Source organism: Lactuca virosa, chromosome 6, assembly GCF_052849685.1.
Source record: "Lactuca virosa cultivar CGN04683 chromosome 6, Lactuca_virosa_CGN04683_v6, whole genome shotgun sequence".
NCBI classification, from domain to species: Eukaryota; Viridiplantae; Streptophyta; class Magnoliopsida; order Asterales; family Asteraceae; genus Lactuca; species Lactuca virosa.
The window spans coordinates 242,937,569-242,957,182 of record NC_136431.1 but is presented as its reverse complement, the minus strand read 5'-3'; the positions used below and the strand labels follow the sequence as shown (position 1 = coordinate 242,957,182).

The 19,614-nt window shown below is 35.0% G+C and overlaps 4 protein-coding genes across 11 annotated transcripts; 3 read left to right on the top strand and 1 right to left on the bottom strand.

Annotated features, from left to right (window-relative positions):
• The first annotated feature begins 3,203 nt into the window (after positions 1 to 3,203).
• PHP (PLANT HOMOLOGOUS TO PARAFIBROMIN) lies at positions 3,204 to 8,509 on the top strand. Of its 4 annotated transcripts, none has more exons than XM_079055714.1 (4): positions 3,204 to 4,325; positions 4,407 to 4,489; positions 4,570 to 4,663; positions 8,491 to 8,509. In XM_079055714.1, exons 1-3 carry the CDS (start codon positions 3,302 to 3,304, stop codon positions 4,660 to 4,662), a joined length of 1,200 nt encoding a protein of 399 aa, XP_078911840.1. In that variant the 5' UTR covers positions 3,204 to 3,301; the 3' UTR covers position 4,663; positions 8,491 to 8,509. The 4 variants fall into 4 exon arrangements, with proteins under 4 accessions (XP_078911840.1, XP_078911838.1, XP_078911836.1 ...); XM_079055712.1 differs by lacking the exon at positions 8,491 to 8,509 and adding an exon at positions 6,069 to 6,335; XM_079055710.1 differs by lacking the exon at positions 8,491 to 8,509 and adding an exon at positions 5,804 to 6,062.
• A 456-nt stretch (positions 8,510 to 8,965) lies between these two features.
• LOC145118984 (uncharacterized protein At4g14342-like) lies at positions 8,966 to 10,818 on the top strand. 4 transcript variants are annotated; one of them, XM_079054627.1, is made up of 6 exons: positions 8,966 to 9,141; positions 9,541 to 9,655; positions 9,768 to 9,801; positions 9,874 to 9,959; positions 10,038 to 10,161; positions 10,429 to 10,818. In XM_079054627.1, the coding sequence occupies exons 3-6, from the start codon at positions 9,796 to 9,798 to the stop codon at positions 10,474 to 10,476; spliced, it is 264 nt and encodes an 87-aa protein (XP_078910753.1). In that variant the 5' UTR covers positions 8,966 to 9,141; positions 9,541 to 9,655; positions 9,768 to 9,795; the 3' UTR covers positions 10,477 to 10,818. The 4 variants fall into 4 exon arrangements, with proteins under 4 accessions (XP_078910753.1, XP_078910752.1, XP_078910754.1 ...); XM_079054626.1 differs by having other exon boundaries at positions 8,966 to 9,164; XM_079054628.1 differs by lacking the exon at positions 9,541 to 9,655.
• A 1,578-nt stretch (positions 10,819 to 12,396) lies between these two features.
• Positions 12,397 to 13,275, top strand: LOC145119699 (peptidase). The gene is made up of 2 exons (XM_079055408.1): positions 12,397 to 12,744; positions 13,012 to 13,275. Exons 1-2 carry the CDS (start codon positions 12,497 to 12,499, stop codon positions 13,097 to 13,099), a joined length of 336 nt encoding a protein of 111 aa, XP_078911534.1. The 5' UTR covers positions 12,397 to 12,496; the 3' UTR covers positions 13,100 to 13,275.
• Positions 13,276 to 13,811: 536 nt separating this feature from the next.
• Positions 13,812 to 16,868, bottom strand: LOC145119698 (uncharacterized). 2 transcript variants are annotated; one of them, XM_079055406.1, is made up of 8 exons: positions 16,360 to 16,868; positions 15,724 to 15,864; positions 15,411 to 15,638; positions 15,108 to 15,315; positions 14,899 to 15,035; positions 14,730 to 14,810; positions 14,572 to 14,638; positions 13,812 to 14,276 (listed from the first exon to the last, which is right to left on the bottom strand). In XM_079055406.1, the coding sequence occupies exons 1-8, from the start codon at positions 16,662 to 16,664 to the stop codon at positions 13,962 to 13,964; spliced, it is 1,482 nt and encodes a 493-aa protein (XP_078911532.1). In that variant the 5' UTR covers positions 16,665 to 16,868; the 3' UTR covers positions 13,812 to 13,961. The 2 variants fall into 2 exon arrangements, with proteins under 2 accessions (XP_078911532.1, XP_078911533.1); XM_079055407.1 differs by lacking the exon at positions 16,360 to 16,868 and having other exon boundaries at positions 15,411 to 15,633; positions 15,724 to 15,840.
• Between the last annotated feature and the right edge of the window lie 2,746 nt (positions 16,869 to 19,614).

The following is a 19,614-nucleotide window of genomic DNA, read 5'->3' as shown; positions in this document are numbered from 1 at the left end:
CCACCTCCATCACGAAAAACAAATGTTCCAATTTCGGTTGCTTCTGTTCCCCCACCTACCACATCTCAAACAACAACTTCTATTCCACCACCACCACCACCAGTTAGTACCATTCCTATTTCTACAACTCCAATCCCTCCTCCTATTATTTCACAATCAACTTCCACCACTATCCCCGAACCGACAGTAAGAGTCAACATATCTGATACGGGGGCTACTACTGAAACCGAACCTCCAGTTACTTCTAAACCTCTTTCACCCTCACCTTCAACCGATTCCGGTGCCACTCTCGGTGGTGATAATGATGAATTTGACTCTACCTACTACAGTCCCTATCGGCTTCCTACAAATGATGATGATGAAGCTACAGTCACACGCCAACAATTGCGGAGCATTGATGAGAAACTTGATAAATTGCTTGATGCCAACAAGTCATACAATGATGTTGTGCTCAAATCTTTTATGGATACTGCTCTTGAGCAATATACTGAGGCTATTGACAAATCCACGAAGGCTGTTAACGCTTCTACTTCTTCTTGCAAGAAAGCTACTGCTGATGTTACAGAAATTGTTCACAGCACTTAGATCTTTCTCGAATCACTCAAAGGGCATGCTGATTCCAATGCAGCCAAAGTGACCACCTCTGTGGATTCCTTATCCAAGTCCCTTCAAGAAGAGCAAACTAAGTTTGAGGCTGTTCGTTCTTCAATGCAAGCAGAGAACACTTCACTTATCAGTTCTGTGAATTCTCGGCTTGAATCTCTCCAAGCTGATTTAGCAAAGGAGAGTGCTCTAAAGGAAGATCTTGCCCGCCAAGCTTCAACAATTGAAGTTCAGAAGGTGCAGTTGGCTCATGCTGAAAAGGAGATCTCATTATTGAAAACTGAGCGTGCAGTATTCAGAAGTTGTGCTGGAGATGTCAAAGATATGCTTACCAACCTTCTTGGTGCTCATGATCCTATCCTTACTCTCACTATAAGGAATCATCTGACTTCAAAACTTCTTCCTGCCCTTGCAATGTTACATGAGATGAAGGGTGTTTCGGAGAGATTCGTACCTCCAAAACAAGGGGGAGAAGGTGCTCAACCGAAGGTTACTGTGAAAACCGAAACCGAATCTGCTCAACCGAAAGTCAAAGTTACAACCGAACCGAAGGGTAATGAAGCTTCGGGTTCTGGTTCTCAAGCTAAGAAGAAGGGGATTGATGATGACAGTGACGAAGAAGAAGAAGAGACTATTGCTGAGGCCCTTAAAAGAAAGAAGAGGGACAGAGAATTGGATGAAACCTTAAGGGTTGTGAAGGAGGCTGAGGAAAGGGAGAGAAGGAACAAGGAAGAACAAGATGCCTTAGACTGCAAAAAGGCCTTGTTTCCTCTCTGGACAAGGGAAATACTCATCAAGGAGGCAATAGAGTTTCCAAGCGTCTACTGGTTGGAACCTGTCGCTTCTTTTGATTGTGATAATTCAAAGGATTCACAGTTCGATATGCCGATAACACGGAAGGCATTCACATTTCATTGTTTTGATTCGACTGTTGAAGTTCCTTTCCCTCATCCTAAAGTTGATCGCGAACTTATCGACTTTTATCTGAAGTTCGGTCAACCTCAGTACTTGACGTGGAGTGCACAGAAGATTGTTACTGTCAAGGTACTAAAACCTTCGTCTGCCGGGAAATTCATAAATGTTAATTTCAAAATCACCCGAGGATCAGCAAACTCGGTGTCGATTATTTCCCTGGCAGATCTTCCAAATTTAAATCCTCATGACTGGATCCTGCTGTTTAACATTCTGCTCACCAATCCAAAAGAATATGAGCCGATTCTGGATCATTTGAAGAGGATGTTGGCTTCTTACATCCATGAGGTTGCTGCTATGGATCAGGAGATAGCAAAAGTGATGAATAAGAAACCGACTGTCAAGCCAACAGCGAAACCAGGAGATGTGAATAAAATGAGGATGGGCCAAATTGACCCTACACATCTAACTGTAATGTTCACAAGAGGCGAAGCCAATCGTTTTCTGTTCGCTCTTGTTGATAAACATTTATTCTCAACTGACTGCTTAGAGCACATTATCAGTATTATCCATCGGTGCAAGCAGAATTCAGAAGCAGACAAGAAGAACTTCACGGACATGCTTCGGTGGTACATTACTTTTCGTCATCATCTATTGGCCATCATACCGAAGGTGTTCAAGACAGTTAAGAAGTCTTCAGTTGCTCAACCGAACTGAGCTTTCGGCTCCATTGACGCAAAGGGGGAGATTGTTGGGTATTATTGTGTTGCGTCATGGGCTTGTTTTGTATATCCGGATTGGGCCTGTCCATCCGTGTTTATCTAGTAGGGTTTAACTATAAATAGTGCATGCATGTATGCATTAGATACGCTATTGATTATCATTGATTATTGTTTTGTAACCCTGAGCACCTCTACAGTCGAAGTTCTTAATCAAGCTCTTCTGAGGTGTTAAAGTTTTAATCATACGACATCTTTAAAGCTATTCTTGTGTTCATAATTACGTCCTTAATTGTTTGCCTGCATAGAATCTATCAATCCTACTAGAACTTTGTTCTAACACTTACGGTTTTCAGTTTTGGTTTCAGGTACTTCTGGTAGCAAATGGAAGAGCTCGGGATGACTGCATTGCACACACCATGATGTTTAGCCTGGGATGTTTACTCTGATATTTTTGATATGGATACTCTGATTGTGATGTTTGGATATTTTGACTTATGTTTTGACGGGATGTTTTGATAACTATGGTTTTATTTAATAATAAAAAAAATGAATTTTTTAGGACAATGTTTTATGAATGTTAGAGAGAGAGAGAGGTGGTCTCATAATTTTTATTAATAAAACTTTATATTAAATAGAAAAAAACATAGAAAATGTATCAGAAGGGTATTTTTGTCTTTTCAATTTACAAGGGACCAAAACAACAAACAAAGTAGCTCAAAATGACCACCAATCCAAAAAAATCGATGTTTGGATCAAATCTCAGTAAAAATGCATACAATAGAGACCATTTTTGCAGTTTTGTCTTTTTTTTATTCAATTTAAGAGAACTCTAAAGAGATATGAAAAGACCACCAAAGTTTGTTATGAAAAATGTTTCATTTCCGTGTGTTTTTTATTCAATTTAACCGTTTTTATGTAAAAACGGATCGTTTCGTTCCGGTGCGAAATAAACATAAAACTATTAGTTGAACCGCTAATGTCTCAATGGATGTCATCGGCGACTTCATAGTATCATTCAGACAAGAACACAAAACTGAATACTCAAAACACACAGAGCACTGCAAATGGATCCTCTAACGGCTCTCCGGGAGATGACGATGAGAAACGAGCTCGACAAAATCGTCCGATTCGACAACGAGTACCGATTCGGCTCTTCCTACTCGTTCCCCTGCACAATCGAAACGGCCTACAGATCAAAACAAGGTAATCTCTACACTCTCGAAACCCTAGTTTACTTCATTAAGAATGTCAACATCAAGCACCACGATTACATCCGTTACGCCGGCACACAGAAGATCCCTGCGGTCACTCTCCTGGATCGCAAACCCTTAATTGAGTACCTGCAAGGTAGAATTTCATCGACTGACGCTATCGAGTTCCTCCCGCCTCCACCTCAACATCAAAACTTTGAGAATCATGATTACCGTATTGGCGATTACCCTAATTTAAACGTGGTACCTGGTGACGAATTGGATGTTGATAATCAGGAACCTAGGGTTGCGGTTATCGAAAACCCTATGGACATGCTCAGAGCAATCGAAAGACCATTGAAGGATCGTGAGACGATATTGGAGTGTAGACATAGGGATTTCTACAGCGTGCTTACAGCTGCAACAAAGAGAGACGAGGAAAGACAGAGATTAGAATCGCAACAGAGGAAAGATGGTTTGGTAGCTAAGAACAGGATCGATAGAGGGTTTGGAGAGGATTTAGGGTTAGGGTTAGATGGGACTCCGAGGCCAAAAATGAAGGGGAGCAAGATTGGTGATGGGGTCCCGATTATATTGGTTCCAAGTGCTTCACAGACACTGATTACTATCTATAATGTGAAAGAGTTTTTAGAAGATGGAGTGTTTATACCTACTGATGTGAAGATGAAGCAGATGAAAGGGCCAAAACCAGAATGTGTAACAGTGTTGAAGAAGTTTAGTAGTAGGGATAGAGTGGTGACAGCTTATGAGGTGAGGGATAAACCTTCTGCATTGAAGGCTGAAGAATGGGGTCGAGTAGTGGCTGTTTTCGTGTTAGGGAAAGAGTGGCAGTTTAAAGATTGGCCTTTCAAAGATCATGTTGAGATCTTCATCAAAAGTAAGTAGACTAACTTATCATTTCATTCTGATGTGAATTTGTGATCTATATGATTGATTGAATAAACATGATTTGGTGTAGTTCTTGGATTTTACATGCGTTTTGAGGATGATAGTGTTGAGTCTGCAAAGATTGTAAAGCAATGGAATGTGAAAATCATATCGGTGAGATTAGGTTTAAATAAAATTTGAGTTGTTGATTTACTTATTTATGTGTAATTAAAGTAGATGATGATGTTTTATAGATAAGCAAGAACAAGAGGCATCAGGATAGAGCTGCTGCACTTGATGTTTGGGACAGATTAGAAGAATTTGTGCGCTCAAGATCACGTTCTTGAGGTATGCAATGCTATCTGTTGCTAAAATGTACTAGTCAAGAACTGAACATCTTGTTTACTATCAAAATGTAGGATCTTTCTTTACTTTACTTGATCAAAGCTCAAGGTTCCCTTTTTATGAATCACTTGATGGGTATGATGATTGATGAATGATTAAAGATATTACCCATTAGCTATTTGAATTTAGAAAGATGGTGTCTCTATTTCTTGTCTCATGCCTGTAGACTTTAAAAAACAAAAAAAGTTATCTTCTTCTGCAGATGTGGTTTGTAGACTGCATTTGTTTTTCCTCTTAAAAAACATACAACTATTTCGGCGCACTATCAAAAGATATAGAAAAAACTTTGTTTTATAATTTATATGTTTTTATTACCTAAAATCTAAATCTCTATATACTTGATTGTGGGTGTGCGGATATCTAAACAATTCAAATGTAATTCTACACTTCATTATTGGGAAAACCCTAAAAAGACCCAACCTATTATCTTCTCATGCTCGAAAAAACCATTATGTTATTTTTTTGTACGATAAAACCATTGTATTTGTTGATTATGCTTAAAATAAAACCTTGTAACCGGAAAAGCCTTGATAGCCGGTTACCTAAAATTTGTGACATCAGAAAAACCCAACCTATTATTCTCTAATGCTCGAAAAAACCATTATGTTATTTTTGTACAAAAAAACCATCTTATTTTCTAATTTTGTACAATAAAACCCTTTTATGTTTTGATTTTTACAACAAAACATTTTATTTACCCTTTTATGTCCCATATTTTTTTCCTTCTGAGAAATGATATTTTGATCAATATCGCATTTATCGTTACGGTTGCACACTGTCCAATAAGAGAAGTTTTTAAGAAGGAAAAATATAGTTAGCTTCCTTGATTTCTAATTTTGTTATGTTTTATACTCATCATGTATCTCTTTTCCACCAGTGGTGTAAAGTTCTTATAAACAACTGATCATTATATTGTAGTGTTGTGTTATTTATAACTTCTACTTTATATATAAAATCAATGAGAAATTTAGAAGTTATCATGGTATCAAGTGTTTCCTAGGCAATCCCTCTTATAAAATATATCACTTCACTCATTGGCAATTTTCTCTCACGTGTTGACATGTCTTCATGTAATCTTTGTAGTACACCCTCATGCTCTAAACCCAAGCTCTCCATAGTTGGAAACCATGTTTTTGATCCTACTCTCTATCAAAGTCTTGTTGGAGCTCTCCAATATCCGACATTCACTCCTCGGATATTGCTTATGCGGTTCAACAAATATGTCTCTTTATGCATGATCCTCGTGAACATAATTTTCTTGCTCTAAAATGTATACTTCTGTACCTTTAGGGGACTTTGTCTCTTGGTCTTCATCTTTGTCCTCAGACATGCCGCTCTACTTTTGTAGTTTGTATCTTTGTTGGTGACAATCATGTTTCTTGGTCCTCCAAAAGGCAACACATCATGTAGAGGTCTAGTGCCGAAACTGAGTACAGGGGGTAGCCAATGTTGTAGTTAAAGTTGTCTGACTTCACAATATTCTCGAGTTGTTATGTTTATTATCTCGTACTACTGTTGATTTTTATGACAATGTAAGTTTTATGTACCTAACTTCAAACCCACTACATCACCAAATTACCAAACATGTGAAATCGATTTATATTTTGTTAGGGAACATGTTGCTATTGGTCATGTACACGTACTTCATGTTTCTTCTGCTCACCCGTTTGCTGATATTTTTACTAAAGGATTACCTACATAATTATTTTTGGACTTTCAGGACAATTTAAGCATTTATGAACCTCCCGCTCAAATTGAGGGGAAGTGTTAAACTATTATTTATTGGATAGTTTAGGTCTTTTTATCATGATATAGTGTAGAGTCCTTTATGTAATTGTACAATATTGGTTGTAACATTTATAGTAAATGAATACATCAGAAGCCCTAACAGAGTTATTTTCACAAACCAAACACACAATTTTTTTACTATGACAACTTCAGTGTTATATACTTGAAATCAATTCTTGTGTAGTGTTGTATACTTGAAATTAATTCTTGTGCAACATCGACGCATGAAGTACATATATATTGACATTCGCTTTGTTCAAGATCAAGTATCTTTGGGGTTAGTTTGTATTTTTCATAACCCGTAATTTATTTTTAAGTGGAATTAATCAATTAAAAGTTTACCAATTATATTTTATTAAGAGAAAAATACATGACATAAAAGGGAAGATAATTAATCATTGTACAAAATCATAATATAAAAGGGTTTTATTGTACAACATCAGAAAATAAAATGGTTTTTTTGTACAAAAAATAACATAATGGTTTTTCCGAACATTAGAGGATAATAGGTTGAGTTTTTATGATGTCACAAATGTTATGTAACCGGCTATCGAGTGTTTTCCGGTTACAAAACATTATTTTAGGCATGATCAACAAATAAAATGGTTTTATCGTACATAAAAATAATATAATGGTTTTTTCGAGCATTACAGAATAATATATTGGGTTTTTCTAACATACAACTATTTCGGCGCACTATCAAAAGATATAGAAAAAACTTTGTTTTATAATTTATATGTTTTTATTACCTAAAATCTAAATCTCTATATACTTGATTGTGGGTGTGCGGATATCTAAACAATTCAAATGTAATTCTACACTTCATTATTTGCCTAGTATGAGATTTAATGAGGTGGCAAAAATTGATACGAACGACATGCTAACTCTACACAAAATTGCCACATAATAAACAAATTTGGGTAGTAGATTTCAATTCGTTTAATTAAACGGGTTAAGACAATACAACATGAAAATTAAATGAATTAGTTTAGGAAAAATTTCAATTTTGAAGTGAACTTGTTTATTTTTATTTTTTTGAACAACAAAAATTCTATAAAAAGACACTTCTAACAAAGAGTCAGAAGAAAATTATAGGGGTGATTTTAACCAATCGGTCCAAATTACATTTTTAGAAACTCTATGCTTAAACCAAGAAAGTGAGATTAGAACAATATTATCAAAAAATGTGTTTTCCATACTCGACAAGAATCGAATACAATGTTATGCATAAACCTCTAAAGAGCATCCACCACATAGTAAGCATTACCACCTCAAGTTGTTTCATGTTCCCACTCATTATACGAACATCATCTAGCCAAGAGAGCCATTTTCGGATGTTAAACACGGTGGGAAATTGAATATTGCATCATTGTTGCACACTTCCCCAAATTGCAGAAGCCACCCCACATGTAAATAAAATATGGTCTTCAGATTCACTACATGAACCCATGACACAATAAATGCTAAGGATTTACCCAATGAAATAAGTGATAACACAAATGTACGAATTCGATGAACCATATGGAGTTATCCAAATATCGCAAGTTAAAATTATTCTAGATTTTAAATTTTCAAAACCTCGACTCGTTTCATTTTTAACAATTTTCCATTTATTAATTCAATTGTGTTTAAACGTAGAATGACTTATGACTTACATGGCAATAACGTGATTGAGGAGCATATTAGATGAGTTCCATCAATTGTGTGTTGTCGGAATGCAAATTTTCTTTAATAACAAACTTTATATACCCATCCCTAAACCAAACTTTGATCGTAAACACAATGATGCCTAGATTCGACATAGTTGTTTGATCATGATACAAACCAAATTTCACTGCTTTGTAATACAAATCTGGGTTTTCAAAGTCATATTTCAATATTCCTTGAAGAAGAGACCACATTTATCACATCAAGATTTATTTAGACATCTCAAAATTTGCTAGAAGTTGTCATGTTGCTAAATCTATGCATTTTTTTTGTAGGGACGAAACTCCAACAACACAAAAGATTGTGATTGACCATATTGAGATGCCATTACTTGCAATGATAAGTAAATAAAGCTAGTGAGTAGTGAGCAAGATTGCATTTAAAAATATTAAAGAACGTTTTTTAGTGACACGATAAAACAAACCCTAATCATACTTATTTATGTCAGCAAATAAGGGGCAAAAGGGTCATTTAGGCATAGAAAAAACGGAATGCATCTTTTACAATTTCCATAGAAAAAGCTCCAAGCTTTTTTTAAACGGCAGGAATTATAAGTTTTTTAATTATAGAAAGATATTTTTATTTGTGTAACTATTATTAAGGTGTGTTTTATTCGCTAGAATATAATGAAATTGAAGGAAATTTGAATCTAATTTCACCATATTTTAAGAGTAGTCCAACTTTTTAAGATAAAATTAAATTCTTAAATGAAATATTTTTTCACCAAAATGAATTCATTCAAAAATTGGATTGTTTTACATTCTTTCTCCTACAGAAAAATGAAAGATTACGCCCTTCTGCTTTTCACAAAACCTATCTAAAAACCAAACCTTCTTATATCGTTCTCTAATTTTTGCTGCCGACGACGTTCGTAATCTCCATATCGATCTCACGACTGCTGCGTCTTCTCCATCTCTTGCGCCTAAGTGAGTCTCTCTCTCAATCGCTGGTATGTAGAATCGATTGCGTATTTACCATTGAGCTGTCGGATTTCCTGTGAGAATCGATTGATTCCTGAAAATCGATGATTCATTACAATCGATTGCTTGCTAAGTAAACGGAATCTACTGTAATTGACATTGGTTTTTGAAAATCGAATTTCTGCTGAAAATCGACGCTTGCTAAGTTGCTATGTAGAACAAAAATTGATTGCTTGCTATGTACGGATGTACCACGTTACAATTGCTTGCTGAAATTCGTTTTTCATACTTGCTATGCTCTATTGAAATTACATTACTTGCTGAAAAAACAGACTTGCTTCCTATGCACCACTTTATAATTGTTTACGCTCTCAATCTCAATTTGATATGAATTTGTATGAACAGGAAAATGTCCCAGACTTAGTTTAACAACACGCAATCATAGATTGAGGCAAACTTCATTGATTTTGACATGGTGGAACGTGGTTTTGCACATTGTTGTAGTCCTTTTGTTAATAATGTAACCTCTACTGTAGCTTTCTCAAAGTTCAATATTATATAATAAGTTAACAACTTATTTGATTATTTGATTTGATACTAATCCTACAAATCTGTTACAAATGACATTGCAGCATCTGAACTTATATCAACACAGGCAATATGCAGGTACATATCATTTCATTTGTTTTGATAATTTATTTGAAATATATTTTTCAAAATAACATTGTTTTATGGTAGGCTAGTGACAGGTTTAATATCAATTCCCAACTTGAGCATCTGCAAGCTAAGTATGTGGGAACAGGGCATGCAGACATGAACAGATTGTGAGTGCCTTTTTTAATTGATATGACTTTTGTTGAAAATCATAAAATTGTTTATATATTTTTGTATTTTGGTTGAAGTGAATGGGCTGTTAATATCCAAAGAGACAGCTATGCATCATATGTTGGGCATTATCCAATGCTTGGATACTTTGCAATAGCAGAAAATGAGTCAATTGGAAGAGAACGCTACAATTTTATGCAGGTATGCTATTATTCTTCATATATTTTTTTTTCTTTGTTTTTTTTTATGGGCTAAATGAAAAAAAAAAGGACTTAATGGAGGAAATATCAATGGACTTTTGTTTATTGTGTATTATATCATCCTATTTTCATATCTTTCTATTACAACTTTGTGCTTTTACTATAAAAGTGTTGTACTTTGAAAGATATAATGGAGTAGATTTTTCAAAGTACAATGTTGTAATAAGGAGGTAGTAATTCCTTTTTTTTTTTTTTTTTCATTTTGCAGAAAATGTTGTTGCCTTGTGGTCTTCCACCAGAAAGAGAAGATGAATAAGGGCATCAAGTTGTTCATGGGATATTTATAGTTGATTATGAAAAACTTGTGTAGTATCAACTATCAACTTGATTTGATGTGAGGATAAAAAACTATGTTGAGTTTTTAATGTTTATGTCACATGTATTAGTGAATAGTGATGAGCATTAATCTTTGTTTTTTTGGTCATATTATGGGGTTGTTATGTTGGGAAGTGTCACTTGAGGTACTGCTTTGTTTTTAGACAGTATTAGATTGAGTCTATTTATAGGGAGTATGGGGCTAGTTGTTTTGTATGACTAAAAAAAGAAGATAACTTGTAACCCTTTAATGAAATGCAATGTTGCTTTTGTTCATCACTTATAGATCTAAGTCTTGTAAGCAAGCTTAATCTGGATTCAATATAATTTATATTATCAGTCTTTACATTTAATCTATACTCTTCTTTGCTATAATTATTATGTTCAAATATTCCACATAACTTTATTATTGTTGAGCAACTTGTAAGATTTTGCAAATCAAATATTCAACCAAAAGTTTTTCCTCAACAATTAGTATCCGAGCAATAGTGGTTGCTCTTTGTTTTCTAAAAACATCTTTTAGAAAAATCTTTATAAAAGAAGTCTTGTATAACACTTAGCTTATTTTTCGAAACAACAAATTATGGCACAAGTTTATTTGTTAAATGTACCCAACAATGTTGGTAGTTCAAATCGAGCTCCTGTACGTTTAGCATTTGAATATCATCATTGGTACAAAGAATGACAAGGTATCTAAAAAGACTTGGCAAATTTATTTGAAGATCTGTTGATGACTGACCACATGTCCTAACTTTCACTACTATCACCGATGAAACGACTGTAAGACTTGTGGAGGGGCCACCACGTCTAGACCTACAGCTAGTGATATCTCTAAGATGGAAAATGATGAGATGACTTTTCGTGAGATATCTTGTGGTGTTCCACCATATATTTATGATCTCATCATCAACTGTCAGTCTGTAAAAGAAATTTGAACGGTTTTTCAAAATATGTTTGGAGGCATAGAATAAACTCAAGACAAGAAGCTGACTAGACTCTAAATGAATTCAATGATTTTCAAGCTCTGCCTAGAGAAAGTCTAGCCGAACGTTCAGGAGATTCAATCTGATCATCACTAATCTTTCAAATGCAGGTACAGTAAGAACCAATCTTGAAACTAATATTCGTTTTTTAATGGTTTAAGAAAGCAATGGATAATGACAAAAATGATTATTCATTGACATGGCAAAATCAAAATTATATCTGTGTACAAGTTGTATGGTGAACTCCAAGCACAAGAATCTAAAGTGATTAGAGATTGTAGTGAACTTGGAGGACCTATAGCCTTGGTTGCTCAAACACCGCAATCTATCTATAAATCACCGCAGTCATCTAAAATCCAACTGACACACCGAAGTTTGAGAAAACTGAAAATTTTAGCATCATTGTCATTAGTGTTACAAGGAAAATCATTTTGCTAGAGACTACAAAGCAAAAGCTATCATGGACAAGATATTTAATCTCAGAACGGCTAAGGAGGTTGATGATAGGGAAAAAAGAAAATGTGATGAGGATGAGGAAATGGATAATAAGAAAAAGTGACGAAAATTATGTCGTTGTTAGGAAGGGAACCGCAAATGATGGAAAAGGACTACATCAGGTTTGGTCTTATGTCGTGTCGTGTTTTAATTTACTCGTTTTTGTGTTAATGAAAATAAACACGATATCATGTCGTGACACCTAAAAACTTGTCGTGTGATATCATGTATTGTCAAATAAAAACATGACATGATTGTCTGGACACCCCTAATATAAATTTATAATTTTTGAACTTATATTTTGAAATTCTTTTTAAATAAAAATGAAAAATGTTTTCCAATTAAATGATGTACAAGAATGCATTTATGGCACCAGCCAACTACTTCACATTCTCTCCCTCTTCCCTTCCCCATGGCCTCATCATCTCAATTCTCAATGTCACAATCTTGGCGTAAACCCTAAAACTTGAGAAACATCTATTGATGGCGGATGATGCAGCTCTGCGAAGATCTCTGATATGTTTAGCTGCAATCATGGCTGTAATAGGACTGTACACGCATTCCTTGAAGAAGGTGATGGTGACGTATCTGTTCGGAATGTTAGCGATCGGAGGCGTCGTTCTTCCTGATTGGGAGTTTTTCGATCGTCCTGTTTCTCAATGGAATTCTCCATTGTCTGTTCCTCAGTTGCCTCCTCTTCATCCCCCTCACTCGCCTCCAACTCCCTCCAGGTCCATTTCTATTCCTTCATCTCATTTTTCTCGCACTTTTCATGGATTTTTTTTCAAATACATAATTTTACTTGTGGTGTATGGTTTATGATTAGATAAATATGATATAAATTATCTACGTTAAATTGTTCTTACATTTGTACTAAATTAACCATTTATATTAATGTGTTTTATTAAAATTGTATAAAAACAATGTAGCCGATTAGAATATATATATATTAATGCATCTTGTTATATTTGTGTATTTTTTTTGTTTTATTTTGGCAGGTTTAGGTTCTACCCTATAAGAACAATAATTTACGCAATGGTATATGGGTATGCTTTCTATAAATGGTGGATGTACATATCAACCTAAGTTATATATAGTTGACTTGAAACTACCTACCGCATATATATTCCTATTTTAAAACTTGTCTAATAAAATTTAGATAATACATTTATTAAATTGATATTATTCTATGTTTTTATTGGGTTTGATCCTTGTCAAAAAGCTTTTGAATGAAACTGTTATCTGAATTTTATTTTGTGTCACACTCGAGTATCTATAATCATTTTTAATTATCATATGTTTGTATTCATTCAAGTTGCTACATCTTGTCGATTTAATTATCATATTTTATCTGAATTTTATTTTGTGTCACCTTCCATTCATCATTCTTAAAAAAAACTCCACAACACCCTTATCCTCGCATTTACTTCCTTTCATCTCTTTAAAAAAACTCAAGAACACAGATTTCCTTCAATTTCCTCCAATTTCTTTCATCAAAAAGACTCAAGAACCGGGTTTAAAGAGTTGTTTGATAGTTGTTACTTGAGTAATCTGATTGAGTAAAGTCATACTCAACCTTTTATGAGACCAAATAACAAGTTTGATAGTTACCGACCGAATCAGACTCAACATGTTATCAGACCTAGTAAGAGGCATATCAGAAGCTATATGACTGAATTTGAGGCTTCTAATTATGATATCAAACGGTGTGAAGTGTGAATCTGATTACCCTCTTATCCGACCCAGTAAAAGGTATATCAAACAACCTCAAATGGTTTAGTTTTATCTAACAACCACATAGTCATAAAACCTTTTAACCTTGCTATAACATGTTATAATGGTAACATTAAAAAAAAGAATTGAAGTTTATATTCTATTGAACACAACTAGAGCAAATACAAAAATGTGAAATAGTGTCATTAACCTTAACCCAAACATGTTCTTCACTTCAGACCACGGTTTGATTCTTGTTTTTTCGTGGGGTGGTGTCATATGGAGGAAGAGGCACACCAAACACCCAATCAAGCACATTCAAGTACTTTGAGCGAAAAACATCTCTTTCAATCGCATAACAATGCATTATGATTGATGTTGATAAGCTAAAAATCAACACATCAACTCTTTTTAAATTCTTTAAATGTGGCATGTATCCGATTTCAGACATTGTTGTGAAAAAGCTCTCAATGGCTCGTGCTAGACAGTAGAGTGAGATTTCTATTCTTCTGCTCTTCTTCTCAATTGCCAATCCTAAACCCGTTGGGAACTGTCCATTCTCCAATAACAAAATCTTTACTTTTTACATGAAATACATAATTGTAATTACGTTCCATTTTAGAACCAAATGATGCAACATTTTATTAAGGTTTGTATAAAATGGTATAAATATCAAACATTGTTGTCAAAATTGGTGAAAAAAGATTGTTCCATAAATTGGTAAAGATGTGAAACATTATTGCATAAATTGGTAAAAATGTGAAATATTGTGGAGAAAAAAATGGTAAAAAAATGAAACATTGTTGGATAAATTAGTAAAAATTCAACCGGTGTTAGAATCATACCGTGCCCAATGCCAACATGGCAACATTACATCTCTTGAAAAGTCTGAAGAGGAAGCATGTCCAAACCCTAATAAAAATCAATCAAATTAATTAATTATTAATCAGAACAAAAAAAAAAAACAAAACAAAACTGTTACTGTGACTGATGTGAAGCTCACCAGGCTGAAGTACAGTATGTGGAGAGAAACAGGCTGGATCTTGCAGTACCAAAAAGACCTTTAGCCAATATTGTGAAAGGCCTGCATAAGTTTAAATGAAAAAAATAATAAATTAAGAACATGGGAATTAAAATATAATAATAATATATACATATAAGATATAACATACCGATTTGCAAGTCCTTGACGATGTACTATAAGTGCAGGAATCAAATAAACTGGAAGATAAACAGGTATTGCTCTTTTATATGCTTGAATAAAGAACGAAATTGCATGCCAACTACACGATTGATTTTCATGTATAATCTGAAAAAATATTAAAATGAGCAAATTCAGATAAAAAAAAATTAAAAATTAAAAATTAAAAGTGATACATACCGAACAAGGAACTTTCATTTGAGGGTCGAGCACTACATCAACACCTGTGCTCTTGTAGTACTTCTGTATTTGATCAAGATTAGTAAAAGGCATACCACAAGCAATATCTCTAATACCCTGAAGGATAATTGGGTCTTTTCCACCATGTTTATTGAGAAAAGATTTGTATGATTGAGGTAAACTGTCTTGCTTTAAGATGTATGCACACCTGAGGAATTAGGAAAGGAAACCCAGGATCATTCATTGCCCTTGCCCCTTATTTGAGAAAAGAAAAAATAGTGAAATTTTGAAGAAGATGCATACAGAATTTGGGTAGATGAGAGACACATTAGGAAAAGGTCTCCGTGGGCCCACGTGAGAGGTTTACAAATTCGCCCAAATCTTTTGCTTTTTATTCCACAACGTGAAGCAAGAACAGCTGCACGCATGAGAATATAAACAGCTAAACTTGTGTGTTGTGTGTTGAATCCTGTAAGGAGCATTGAAGGTCCAGCTATTGCTCCTGCTAATAAAGCCCTCCATCTTGCTGTTCTGAAGCATTATTATTGAAGAAAATTAGAAATGAAAAATGAAATTTAAGTATATGAGAAATAGAGAAAGGGGAAAATGGAAATGCCTTCGGTGTCCTCCTAAAGCAGCTATAAGTTCATCAACAGACACAAATGTCCCAGCAAAAGTGCCAAGGAAGAGACCATATCTCAGTGTTTCTTTTACTGCTAAAATTAAATCTTCACCACCTGAAGCCATGTGCACCTTCCTGGATCAAAAACATCCAGCATGTAAAACTTGTATAAACAATCAAAATCCCCTAATCAATTTCGAAAAATATAACTAATACACAAGAAAAGGTTGTTAAAATACTGCTGTAGCTTTGATTAGACATATCATAAATCCTCAAAAATATTGAAGTTCAGATGTAGATGTTTGATCTACCAAGTCGTAGTATAGCTCTATTGTCATTGACTTATTCATAAATCATAATGGACTTTCCATATGATGATATGAACAGTAAATTGTCAAGCCAAAAATTACAAAAAAAATCATAATGAATATAATTCTATCAGTAGTATTCGTGATCGGATTCAAAACAATTTTGAGAGTTCATAGAAAAACTTGTATAAAATTTCAAGTTACAATTATTCCGATTGATAGCTTACATCTCGTTTCCCAAGGGTTGTACGTAAGTAGAAATTGAAGAGATCCAATGATATATACACCGATACAACTCAAAAGTGGAGTTCAAATCACTTACTTAGCAGAAGATAACGATCGTCGACGCCGCAATCGAGCAAGGATTGCGAAGAGCGATAAGCCGCCTTTAATACCAGCTCCAATGGCAAATCCTTTCACAGAGGCAGTGAAGATCCTCCACCGCTTATCATAATCTTCAACCGGAAACGAATCGAAGCTAAGCAAAGCATATGAAGACGAAGACGATGTAAGACCACTCTTCTTTGACTTTCGTTCGCATTGTTGACACTTTTTCCGTCCATCGCCGCCGTCTTCGCATAAACAACCGTCGCCGGCAACAGTAGAATCGTCGCCGGACGGCGACATGGTAAATTTTACGGGTACTGAAGCTGTTGACGTGTATTCACGCAGTAGGTGTGGGTTTCTGGGGATTATCGACACAGAGATTCACGTTTTTGGTGTAAACGAGTAACTATTCTTTTGGCTTCTTTGCTTCAGTTGTCACTCTGAGGGGAACTCCTTGACTGCATTTATTGTTTGTACAGTTTGGTACAACCAATGACCATATCATATTTTATTATTTTTCACTGTAATTTATAGAATTTTTTTTTTCAATATTTTAGCCCTAAACTCATTTTTTTCAATTTTATCGTTATATTTGCCTTTTATACCTTGTTCGAGTTGGTATGCCTTTTTATTTTTAAAACTTTTTTTTTTTTTGCTCTCTGTTTAATATTTTTTTAATCAAATAGTGTAATATACTGATATCAAGATAGTTAGTAGGAAAATATATGATGATTTTCCACTTTTAATATTTTTGTGATTACCTTTGGAATTAATATACAACTTTAAGTACATGAGATATAAAGTGATGATAACTGTTTTATTGGACCGCAAAGAGTTATAAATGGACCCGGTTTATCTATAGAAGTAAGTAGTTGGTGTGGTTCTTTCTATGATAAATTGATAATAGACATTCCTACAAATGGAAGCTTTAACAAAATATGTCGTTATCAAACCGAAAGCAATATATGTGTGTTTGATCAAAGTTGATAAGGTTATGGACCACAAAATATTATGTTGTTTACAAAAAAACTAATGATCATTATTCATATGTGACGATAAACCATGAAAACAATTTCAAAGGTGGTTAAGAGGGTTGCGTGGTGAAACAGTCAAAGTGTGTGAATGGTTTGCATATTTGATTGAAAGACATGTGTAGAAGTTGGAGATAATCAAACGCCATATACTCGTCAATCATTATCGAGGCTAGATGTTATGTTTAGGGCTTAGGAGCTAGTTTGGCCATGAGGTTTGGATATATTCAAACTTATGTAATAGGCATATCATCATTTCATAGTATCTAGAGCATGACCATACCAACAAAATTACGATCGTTGGAGCATGGCCTATGCCACAAAACCATGTTTGTAGAAGACAAAAGACAAACTTCATGCATATTATCCCCTCATCTTTGGATATAGCCTAAGGTGCTGTTTGTTTTTTGTAAAAAAACTCTTCAGACTTCTTATTGCTACGCGGCGCAGCACACGCGCTGTGACATCCCCAAAATCACGGCCAGAAAAGACCGGTTTCATTTATTCTTTTAAAATAATTTCAGAGTAAATCCTTTGATTAAAAGAGTTGCAGAATTTGTTCTCAAAACAAAATATGATAAGAATTTATCAAAGCATTTCATAAAGAAATGTATTTTTCATTATATAACAAAACCTCGGGATGTCATGTTCCGATACAGACCAAAAGCATAAACAATACAAAATAGATCTTACAACAGTTACATATAACTACTGGTCTATAATCCAAAAATATATTGACAATGTCATCCAACTTATGCTCTCGTGCCACTATCTGTAATACAAAGAAAAACTGAGTGGGTCAGGCTTGGGAGCCTAGTGAGCATATAGGGTTTTCAACCCACAATAAATAATTATATTTAGTTCATCAACCAACAATAACCCGATTACCCATTCCCGTTATCCTCACTTTATGTCCCTAAAACAACAACTATTACAAGGGACATAATCTAGGATTTTCATCGGGACGGACATTACTGCAAAGGGGTTTCCTTAACAATAGATGTCCTAAAGGCAACCATGAGGGGGATAGAGTACACCGGTGAACACATCGTTCACAACACCTACAGGTTATGAGCCTGCTAGCGTTCCACTGGACTGTCTAGAAAGAGTCTGTGGTCGTCATCCATACTCCGCTAGATGACTAGATCAACAACAACATCGAGGCCTCTCATCATTTTATTTCATCACACACCAACTGTCTACCCATGTTCTACCCAACATATTAGTAGATAAAATATATACATTTATATACAGCTTAAAACATGTACAAAACATCCATTCAACAACTAGTTCAAATAAACAAATAATATATAAACACATAACACGTATTTTATAAAGAATACTTCATATCTATGTGTTAGAAGAAAACGAATATACACTCACTTGATCAGAAGATGATCGGACAGCACTACGGCTCTAAGAGTAGTATTCTTCGGTGAAACCGGGATGCTTTCTTGAAAATCGGGCTTCTCGCGGGCAGAGCTTCGGCTCGGAAACTCTTTTCTTCTCGGGATCTTCGGGCTTCGGGACTCGGGATGATATTGGGGCTTCGGGGGTACTTCTTTGCACGTAAATCGAGGTAATATGGGTGAGAGGAAAGAAAATGAGCAACAAAACTCGGCTGCCCCTCCAAATCTATTTATAGGGTTGATTTCTGTAATCACGTCGTGAGTTTTAAGTGTTCACGTCGTGAACACAGTAGGTCACTGTGTTCGTCATTCGTCCACTTGCTCTGGAGGACGTCCAGTCTGTTCTCACGTCGTGAGCATTGTGCTCACCTCGGGAGTTCTGACACAGCCTCGAATATTGTGTTCCGAACTTCAGAAATTCATATCTCTCGCATACGAACTCCGTTTTCGACGTTCTTTATATGCACGCGTAGGTGAGATCATGCTCTATAACTCTCGATTAGACTCCGTTGGCTAATTTTGACTTTATTTTTATTATATTATTTTTAGTAGGCCGGGACAGGAAAACTCCGTTATAAATCCATAACTTCTTCATCCGACGTCCGTTTTCGTCTGTCTTTTTACCGTTGCACTACTATCGACGAGATCTTCGATTCTCGTTTAGATTGTTTCGGCTAGAAATCACTCGATCTCAAAATCGAACTTCGGACTGCATACTGCTAAACTGAAACTTAGAAAAATCATAACTTCCTCATACGAAGTCAGATTTAGACGCTCTTCTTATGAACGCTCTCGGTTTAACTTATTCTA

Excerpts from the sequence above, each read along its gene's own strand:
- PHP (XM_079055714.1), top strand. The coding sequence starts at position 3,302 with ATGGATCCTCTAACGGCTCTCCGGGAGATGACGATGAGAAACGAGCTC. Across the intron at positions 4,326-4,406 it reads TGTTGAGATCTTCATCAAAA|TTCTTGGATTTTACATGCGT; the intron begins GTAAGTAGACTA and ends GATTTGGTGTAG. Across the intron at positions 4,490-4,569 it reads GGAATGTGAAAATCATATCG|ATAAGCAAGAACAAGAGGCA; the intron begins GTGAGATTAGGT and ends GATGTTTTATAG.
- LOC145118984 (XM_079054628.1), top strand. Across the intron at positions 9,960-10,037 it reads CATGCAGACATGAACAGATT|TGAATGGGCTGTTAATATCC; the intron begins GTGAGTGCCTTT and ends TTTTGGTTGAAG. Across the intron at positions 10,162-10,428 it reads AACGCTACAATTTTATGCAG|AAAATGTTGTTGCCTTGTGG; the intron begins GTATGCTATTAT and ends TTCATTTTGCAG.
- LOC145119699 (XM_079055408.1), top strand. The coding sequence starts at position 12,497 with ATGGCGGATGATGCAGCTCTGCGAAGATCTCTGATATGTTTAGCTGCA. Across the intron at positions 12,745-13,011 it reads TCGCCTCCAACTCCCTCCAG|GTTTAGGTTCTACCCTATAA; the intron begins GTCCATTTCTAT and ends TTATTTTGGCAG.
- LOC145119698 (XM_079055406.1), bottom strand. The coding sequence starts at position 16,664 with ATGTCGCCGTCCGGCGACGATTCTACTGTTGCCGGCGACGGTTGTTTA. Across the intron at positions 15,865-16,359 it reads CGATCGTTATCTTCTGCTAA|GAAGGTGCACATGGCTTCAG; the intron begins GTAAGTGATTTG and ends TTTTTGATCCAG. Across the intron at positions 15,316-15,410 it reads CTCTCATCTACCCAAATTCT|GTGTGCATACATCTTAAAGC; the intron begins GTATGCATCTTC and ends CTAATTCCTCAG.